The sequence below is a fragment of the Aquila chrysaetos genome, chromosome 8 (assembly GCF_900496995.4).
Source record: "Aquila chrysaetos chrysaetos chromosome 8, bAquChr1.4, whole genome shotgun sequence".
NCBI lineage: Eukaryota > Metazoa > Chordata > Aves > Accipitriformes > Accipitridae > Aquila > Aquila chrysaetos.
The window spans coordinates 34,417,541-34,426,947 of NC_044011.1; the positions used below are offsets into that span (position 1 = coordinate 34,417,541).

The 9,407-nt window shown below is 51.4% G+C and overlaps 1 protein-coding gene across 9 annotated transcripts in view; it reads left to right on the forward strand.

Moving 5' to 3' along the window:
* Positions 1 to 8,934, forward strand: part of BCL11A (BAF chromatin remodeling complex subunit BCL11A) — a 159,922-nt gene extending 150,988 nt beyond the window's left edge. For 8 of the 9 annotated variants that reach the window (XM_030022186.2, XM_030022182.2, XM_030022180.2 and 5 more), the window contains one exon: positions 1 to 51. This exon is cut by the window's left edge and continues 5,490 nt beyond it. Coding sequence is in view for 1 of the 9 variants with exons in the window: in XM_030022190.2 (XP_029878050.1) it covers positions 3,827 to 3,928 (102 nt within the window). In the remaining 8 variants the exon portion in view is untranslated. Of the gene's footprint in view, positions 52 to 3,826 lie in introns of those variants that run through there. The other variant, XM_030022190.2, reaches the window with a different exon arrangement.
* The last annotated feature ends 473 nt before the right edge of the window (positions 8,935 to 9,407 follow it).

A 9,407-nucleotide genomic window follows, 5' to 3' on the forward strand; every position in this document is an offset into this window, starting at 1 on the left:
TACACCCATTTTGTCCCTTTATTGAAAAAATAAAAAAAAAACCTTAAAGTACACAGTGTCAGCTTCTCGTGTCCTCATTTGACACACGCTGTAGATGGCTTCCAGCAGCAGGCTGTAGGAGAAGGTCCCGCGCAGGGGTGTTTTGGGGTGCACGCTCCTAACCCCAAGGAGCGCCCGCCACCCAGCTTGTCCTTAAATAAGCCGCCTCTGCCGAGGAAGAGGAATTTTGGGCTAACGAGTTAGCTTGCCGGCCAGCGGAAAGCGTTCGCAGTCTGGACCTGTAGTTTGGGTTTTTTTTTTTACTCCTTTAGTTGAGGACTAAGCTGTGACACCCCACCCTGATAACGGCGCCATCTCTGGCTTTCACTTAGCAGGCTGGGTCTGCGACAGGGACTTCCCTCCCCCGTTTGGCAATGCTTTGGCAGAAGAGGTGAGCGAAACAAAAGCTCAACACCCCCAGGCCTGAGACTCCCCCATCCCCGGTGGTTTTGGGGGCGCGGGGTGAGATCAGCCGCTGGCGCACGCGGGCGCGTGGGCAGGAGCTGATTTCTCTAGGGGTTGGGGTACGTGACGCGGCTCCGGGATGACCGATGCCCAGAACTCCCGGCACCAATCCCGTCTGGAGGCTGGAGCTGGGAGCTCCCCTCCCTTCTCCCGTGGCTTTTTTTTTTTTTTTTTTTTTTTTTTTTGGTGGGAATTGCAGGTTTATGAAACGTTTTATGTGCATTGTCTCTAAAATCCGGACTCCAGTTCAGGCCCCCCCCATCCCCCCCCTTAGGGGTCTGTATATGTTGTCAGTTTGACAAATACTGCATGTTGCAGCATCTCTTTACTTTATTAAAGCACGTACTGCTGTGATACTGTCTCTTGCTGTTCCTAGTGTAATGGATTTAATACTTTTTTTTTCCTTTTCCTTTTTTTGATTTCTGTAAAACCTTCCAGTTGTTCTGTCGTCTTCTTGTGATGGCATCGTTTGTTGCCTGTATTTTGCCCAGCGCCTTCTGAAGGGGAAGTTTGGCATTTAAGAAAATACAGAAATGTATCCTATCTAAAGAAAAAAATGTATTTCTCTCCTAAGAGAGACAAAAAAAATTAATAAAGCTCCATTTTAGTCCCGGGGCAGGAGGAATGAAGGTTGCATTGGCCAGGCTAGCGGGACGAGCGTGCAGGGGGGCTGGAGAAGTGCCGGCAGCACCCCTGAACCGCGCTCCCCTTTGCCGGGCCGGTACGCCCTGGCTGTCGCCGAGGTGGATGCCGTGCCGGAGCTGGAGCCATGCGGATGCGGGCACTGCTGCAGGGACCCCCAGCACAGCGTAGGGGAGGCAGGGTCCGGCCCCGGTGTGGTGGGCTCGAGGTGAATGGGATGGACGCGGTGACGGTCCCCGGGAGTGCTGGTGTACGCAGGGATGTGCAGAACGCTTCGCAGCTGCCTTGACGACACGACTTTTGATCCCGGGCCCTGAAAAGTGTGTCCAGAGTCCGTTCTCTCCCTCCCTCTCACTATTTTTATTGCTGGTTGTTCGCACCGCGGTTGAGGCGTTACCTAGAGGACTCGCGTTAGCTGGTCTGCCTGGGGTCGAGCGTAGCCTGGCTGTCTTTCGGAGCGGGCGCTGTACCCCGTGCCTATCCCATGGCGGTTGTCGTTCCACTACCTTTTGCTATACTGTGTTTTACATGTGAAGTAATCATATATACAGGCATCTCTAGGCAGATCTGGGCTCCATGCGCTGCTACAAGATTTAACAGGTGGAAAGCGTACAACGATTTATTTATTTGTTTTTAAATTGCGCAGCGATGCATTTGATTTACAGGTTTCAGAAGGCTAAATTTTACAGGTTTCAGAGAGCTAAATGAGCCCTCTGGGCGCTGCGTTGCCCTGCGACCGCACACACGGGGCTGGGGCGGTAGTTTGGAGAAGCAGCTCCTGCTGTAGGAGAAGTTGTCTGAGCACCGGCTGGCCGGCGAGAGCGTAGCTTGTGAACGACAACGCGCTGTCACCTCAACACCAAAGCAGAATTCACTAACGTGATGCTTTTCTGCCAGTGGCGATGAGTTAATGGTGTGATAAACCCATTGAAGTTTGCTGGGTTGGGGCATGGATGTCTAAGGCCCCATCGTGTGCTCCCGAGCTGCTTTGGCATCCCGCGCACGCGTGACCCGCGTTCCCTAGAAACTTTCCTGTTTCTCTCTGTGCAGAAAGATGTCTCTATAAATAAGAGCGATATTTGGGTAACAGTGTCTCTATTGTTAAAATCTCAAACCCCATCAACTTTTGAGGAGGAGTGCGTTTTTATGGCACAGACCCCTTTGCCATTAGTATTTAATCTCCTCCAAATTGAATGATTAATGTAATGAAGGCGCTGAAACAGTATCCAACATTTAGACTACAGATGTTTCGTATTTATTATGTTTCCAAGGGCTGAGATAAATACCGGCATAAGTGATACCATGTCTTTGCTTCACATTCAGGAGGCTTTGGCGTATCTGATGAGATACAGTTTCGGGGTTTATCTAAGTGCAGAGTTTGTACAAAGAAGAGAAGAGATACCAGCCGCTCTTAGCTCCCTCCCTCTCCTTTTTTCCTCCTATGAAGGCTGAAAACCATTTTTGGTGGATGCATGGGTGAATTGTAGTATTGACTAGGAGAGTGATATTGCCCGGAGGGCTCTTTGCTGGAGTCGCTGGAGAGCCGCTGCTCCTCCAGCGCAGATGCTCGGCTGCTGGGGACCCCCCGGGTTTTGTGCCCCTTGGCGGGATGTGCGGTTTGCAGCGGTGGTGTGCTGGTACGGCTTGTGGCTGGGATGGCTGTGGCGCTTTTGGCTCCCTTGAAAGTTTCAGCCAGCTTTAACATAAGCCTGAAACGTGCCGGGCTCAGACATCAGCAGCAACAAGCCCTCCCCGGGGAGAAACGGGGCACATGCTCTTGACTTCAGAGGAGCCACTCCAGTTTACAGCCGGTGAAGATCTGGCCTAGGAGCTGCTTATCTAGTCCTGGTGGCAGCTCGCGCATAGCCCTTCAACCACTCTCTTAAGTATTAATGAAGCAATTTCCATAGAAACTGGCTCCCTGGTCGGGATGCAGAGGTGGACTTTGCGGGGTGTGCTGATGATGCGCCGGCCCCACCACCACCGCTGGCAGCAGTGTAGCCCTTAGCCTGCCACTTGGGGTAGCGCGGTGCTTGGTGATTGGCCTCGAGCAGGGGCTTGCAGCCGCTCTCATTCTCTGCGTGAGCGAAGCCAGGGACGTTTGTTGTCCTGGCGTCCCGTCCCACGTTGCCAGAGTCGATAGTGAGTTGCCCGCACGCTTCGCTGGGCGCAGGCTGGGGCTTTGCAGCTTGAGCTTTGCTGCTGCAGCGTGCGCTTCCATGCTGTGTGATATCCAACGTGTAATGAGCTGGGGAAAGTCCTCCATGAACCACCCGCCGCATGGCGTATTAACAGTACCGATGGCTTTAAGAGGGTCTTCAGCACCCGGATGCAGTGTGGGTGCTGGGAGAAACCCCCGAGGTTTTGGGAAAGAATAGGAGGAAATTTTCAGACAGGCGGGCTCGGTCATTGCCCAGACAGAGCTCTTGGAACAGCCCGGGTTTCGCAGTAGAAGCCAGAGCTTTTGCCTCCTAAATGATCCCTGTGGTTCCTGCGTGGTGCCAAGTGATGCCGGAGGCGAGAGTGTGGCCTGAGAGGAGGAAGGGCTCCGTCCTGCCGTATCCCTTTGCGACAGTTGGGTGTCCTAGTTGTTAAAAAAAGACAAAGTAAAATAAGAGAATAACTCGCACCGTGGGCCATGTCACACCTGTTCTCTCCTCTGTCCCCATGCTCTCTGTAGGTTCGGCGTACCCCCCCAGCTGGCGCAGCGCCCAGGGAGCCCCGGACGTCTGGCAGTTTTCGGATGGAAGTTCAAGAGCACTTAAATTCTGAAAGGAGGTGAAGCTGGGGCGAGCGGCCGGCGGCGTCTCGGCGTCTGGAGGTGGCCTCTGTCCTGCTGGCTCGCCGCGTCCCCGGGAGAGCCTGAGAAGTCACCCGCCGAAGGCAGCGCTCCCCGGGCTCCTCCTGCCTGCAAGACTATCGTATTTATATTTTGTAATAGAGTACAACACTTCTTTGGGGTTGGGGTTTTTTTTTTGTTTGTCTCTTTCTTTTTTTATTTTCTAAAAACAAAAAAAGCGAACCCACCCACCAAGGTCAAGGGCTTATCGATGGCTTCGACGGGCTCCTTTCCCCGCGAAAAAGACTGTCTTGCTCTTGTGGACAACCCGGCCTGTTGGTTATCTCCATGACGTGCCATTTCTTGGAAGTCGCATCTGATGTGACGAATTAAAAATAAAACAAAACACAGTGTAGGTCTGTGGGTGGGTGGGAAATTGCCATAATAAATGTTGGAGCTTTAGGTTTTGTTTGCTCTGTCTTTAATTTTTAATGCTAACAAGGGCCAGGCAGCTGGTATGACTTTGTATTACCGTATCGGCTGCAGAAAACCACGTGCTGAGTTTACAAAGAGAAAGCCGGGGCTGGTGTCCGCATGAGGGGCTGCACAGTCCCAGCGGGCAGACATTTCCCGCAGAGCTAGACCAGGCGTCGGGCTTACGGCCATGACACCCCAAGTCGTGGGGAAGCCCCGTTGGCGTTAGGTGATTCTGAAGTGGGGGGGTCTCCCAGCTCTCCTCCATCGCCTGTCTCCTCTTGATGAATGCCGGCTGTCGATTACATTTCTGCTGTTAAACTACGTACTCGTGGGGCTGGTGGGATCCGTAACGTCCCTTAGTGTCTGTCCGAGGAGAAGCCAGTGGGTTTCGGGAGGAGCGATAGCCTTGCTACGGAGATGCTGTCAGTACCAGGGGATGCAGAGCCCTGCCCTGAGCCGGGGTACCGGGGGGGAGCTGCTATCAGGTTGGCGTCCCGCTGTCTCCCGCCGAGCGCTCCGGCCCTCGCACAGCTTTCCCCCTTGCCAGTGATATTCGTCCCTTGCTCAAAGATGAGCACCCGCCCAAGGAGTTCGCTGGTTCGGGGCCCAAGCGCTTTGCTGAACAGAAGATGGGTTAAGTGCGTGCTTGTGTGCTGTCTCCGATGGGATTTATAGGCTGTAGCTACTCATGCCTGTGCCGGCGAGTGGGAATGGACCTTATTTGGTGAAAGAAACCAGCTGGGGAGCAAGCGGAATTGCTGGCCGGCCATGTCAGGCTGCCAGGACACCCGCTGCCGGTCGCAGCATGACGGAGCCGAGCTGCGGGGCAGGGGCCAGCTGATTTATTTGCTTTGTGTATCAGCTTCAATCTCACTTCTGGTTTTATTCATCTCCTTTCTTAACATCTGAGCGAGACACCCAGCTGGGGTGACTCACTCCCGGCAAAATGGCCACAGGGAAAATGACGTTGCCTTTTTGATAGGTGGTGGTTGCTCTTTTGTTTTTTAAAAACCCAGGCTGTAGTTCTCACGTGGGCCAGGGCATAGCACAAGCACAGACACTTTTGTATCTTAAAGCTTGGCAAGTGGCCGGGGCGGGCGGCAGAAGCATCTCCGCACACGGCTGTAGGGTCAAGCCAGGAGCCTGGGGGGACTTGGTGCATAGGTGTGGGTTGACCCAAAGGGAGCTCTTGCTGTTTCTTTTAAGGCAATTTGGTCTTTGAGGTCCAATTACCCGAAAGGCTGCACACACCCTAAGCTTTTTTTATCATTAGGAGATGTTTTTAAAGGTTCTCCTATCCCAGCCTCTACCTCTGTGCTACCGCCTCTATGTCTGCTTATAAGGGTTTTTTGAGCCTTGGAAGGGGGAATCCTGTTGCATTAAGCATCCTATTGATTGCAAACACACCATCGGTAAGAAGTTAGCGGCTCCCATTAGCTGCTGGCACCCCCGCTCCTGCCCTGGGATATCTCTACACCAGGCAGCTGCATCAGATCAGGGCTAACAGAGTTGTTAATTGCAAAGGGGGTTGCTCTGCTCTCTCCTCCAGATTGCAAACCAGGGATCACCTGGTATGTATCTACAGCAGGCCTGCAATGCTTATAATAAAGGGCAGCTGGGAAGCTGCTTTATAATGTTTTTCGGTGTGCTGGCTAGCCTTGAGGGTGTCTTTACCCTTATTTTGTCTGAGCGCAGGCAAAGCTCGGTTCATGGATGGCTTCTGGGGTAGTTGGTTGTGCTTTGGATGCTCTGCCTGGTGGAATAAGTGTGATGCACTCTGCTTTCTCTCTGCCTCCAGCAGCCAGTGCAAGGCAGGTGTTTCTCCTGGGAAAAACAGAAAGTAGGGAAGCAGTAACAGCTAAACAGGCTTTGCCAAGCACAGAGGGGAAAAGTTGTACCTTTCCTGGAGTGTTGAAGGTAAAGTGAAATAGTCCTTAAAATGTGTATTTTTTAATACAGGTGTTAACCCCCCCAACTCTTAGGACTTTAAGACATCTGCAGAATTTATGTGTTGCCTTAAATTTACCAATACATGTGTGCTGAGAGCCCCTTGTAAGTGTCGGGGCTGCACTGGGGGCTCCTCTCCCCAGCTGCAGGGCCTGATCCTGCTCACAGGCTCCAGGGTCTGCTCTGGCTCTTGCAAAGCAACAGGGCAGCCCCAGCACGAGGTTTTGGTGGAGCTACAAGGGTTTCTTCTGCTGCCTCGTGTGACCCAGACTGCCATGTGCTTTAATTAGGGGTATCGTTAGGATCCTTTTTTTGCCTGGCCAGGACTTGGCTGCTGCAAAGCCCTTTGCTGTATCTGGGTGCACGGAGGATCGCCAGCCATTGTGTTATGGTGGCTTAATGAGTTTCTGCCAATTAACAGGAGTCAAGGGTTTCCTGTGAGGGGAGAGCTGGAAACCTGTTAGCCTCAAAGCTGGAGGTTGCTCTGTTTTCAGTGCAAGAGGGGCAATATTCCTAGGGATTTTGTATTTAAGTGTATTCCCAATGTGTTGGCCTGCACATCAGACTTAAAAAACTAAGTACATTTGGTCTTTATCAAAAAACCAAAGCTCCTAAAGTTTTGGAGTTTTTAATAAGCAAAAGAAAAGCTCTTTCTTTCCCAGTCCACAGGGCCGAGATGAGCAAGATACCTGGGAATTAGCTAGCTTAGCTTTGATTTTTGGGGGTTTAAAAAGCTGCTTTCAAACTTGAAGGCGACTTGACTGTGCTGTATTTTATTTCTAAGCACACTTTCATGCCACTAAAATGCAGTAAAGGTCAAGTCTTTTGTGAAGTCTAACTTAAATTTTGCTTTCAAAATAATACGTATTTTGGATTCATGATGCATTCGGGCCGTGGGCTTTTACAAGGTGAGAAGAGCGGGGTGAAACAAATGTGTTGGAGGTCACTTATCGAGCACTGTCTCTCCAGAAGGGATCCAAAAAACAGATCTAAAACCCCATGAATGGGATTTCCAGCAACAGTCCCAAACTCCCTGCGTTTTGTTTCAACCCCAGCTTTGTGTCGGGTCCCACTAAGTGACCCGTGGGACCAGCAGCAGCATCGGGCTTGGGAGCATCGTGGTGTTGGTGGGCGGCAATGTGACTGTGGACTCTGGGGGAAGGCGGAGGGAAGGACCATCCTTCTTGGGCTGCTGGAGGTTATTTTACCAACTATGCTGTTTACCCTGTACTTTTTTTTTTAATCTCACTTCTTGTGTTGCTGTGTGTGTTTGAGCTGTCTGGATGTGGGCGAAACCCAGGGGTGAGCCTTCACCTGCAGGTTTTTGGTGGTGAGGCAGAGGACCCACTGGATGTAGCTGCCTTTCCAGGGCACCCTGCTCTGGTGTGATATTTCATGTGATCCCACTATAAATTATTATTGAGGAGCGAGCGGAACAACCTCCCCAAACGAGAGTGGTGCCTCACTTGCTGCTTTTTTTATTCCCTGCTCCCCCCCCCCCGCCCCATTTTTCCCATTTCAGGCATGATTAGGCATCACCATTCAGTTGTATGTTGTATCTGCTTCAAGTCAATAAAACCTTATTGTGCCTCCATCCCAACACCCCCTGAACCTCCTCTCCTCCCAGAAGTCACCCTCTTAACATTCATCTTCTACAGGCGTCCAAATAATCAATTATTCCCAAGGAAAGATGGGGTGTGTGGGGGGAGCACAACAAAAAAAAAAAAAAAACCCCAAACCCAAAATATGGCCCTTATTCCTTAATCTCACTGGATAGAGTTACACATCTGGTAGAGGCTTGTTCGTTGTTGCTATTACTTTTATTGCGTCTTTAGCAGTGATGAAGTTCAGATGGCAGAACCAGTGGGCCCCAATTTAATTTCGTCTGGCCTCCCGTAATGAGCACGATGTGATCCCTGGGAAATGCTGGCTCGGCCGTGGTTCCAGCGGGCAGATGCTCGCGTGCCGTGGTGATGGGCAGAAGTGGTGCGGACAGACAGCTGGACAGGCAAAACCCCACAGCGAGGCAGGGGGAAAAAAGGAGAAATCTGGAAATAGGGATGCTAACGGGTGGGTGGAGGTGTCTGTGCTGGGTAAGCATCAAATACTGCAGTTAGATGGACGGATGGACAGATAGCTTTTCCTGTCAAAACCCAGAAGCAAGATCACGAGGTGGATTTCCCCCTTTTTTGGTGGCCGGGGTATGTGTGCCATGATGTTTTCCAAGGTTGCTCTAGCCCTGATGGCTCTTCCCTGGTGATTTTCAGGACCCCCTGGGTTTCCAGTGGCGATGTATAGAAGCTCCCACCTCTCCCCCAGTGTCTGCAAATGCATGTGTCTAAGGGCTATACAGGATTCATTTACGGGCCTCCCGTTGGTGGGATATGTGCATGCAAAATGAAGGTTGTATTTGGCTTCTAATATTCAGATCTATATTCCATATTGTGTTGACCAAGAAGAACAACTCAGCCCCCGTGCTGATGGACTGATTGTGATGGACTGATGACGTTCAGAAACATACTGTAAATCAAGGAGGCTAATAAATACTTGCTATTAATAAAACAGGGCTACTGCCTTTCAAGTTATTTTCACATTTGACATCTTAATTTAAATGGCATGAAAAAGGCAATGCCTTTGGACCTTCCCTCTTTCCCCAGCATCGTTGTTGCTAAGCTTAACCTCCTCAAATGCCCGTTCAAGATGAGTTTTTCCTTGATGAAAAGGTCTAGACGGAGCAGTAAGACCCCTGCCCAACCCCATGGAGCCGCTGAGGGGCTGGCCCCAGTGACAGGGTCCCCTTGGCAAGAGGTGGCCTCTCACCGGGTTGTCCCTATGGGCTAGCAGAAGATCCGCAAAGCTAGTCCAGACCAATGCATCAAAGAGCCTGCAGCCAAAAGCTGTACCACCTGCATCAGCTCATGCTAAACCTTTAATGCTTCCCAGTTGTGAGAGAAGCTGCTCCAGGTGGTAAGTGCACAGGCAGAGCATCCACAGGCTGCTTAACTCTTTCCGTCGGGTTTCTCTGGGTTTGTACCCTGTCCATCACAAGAGGTTGGGT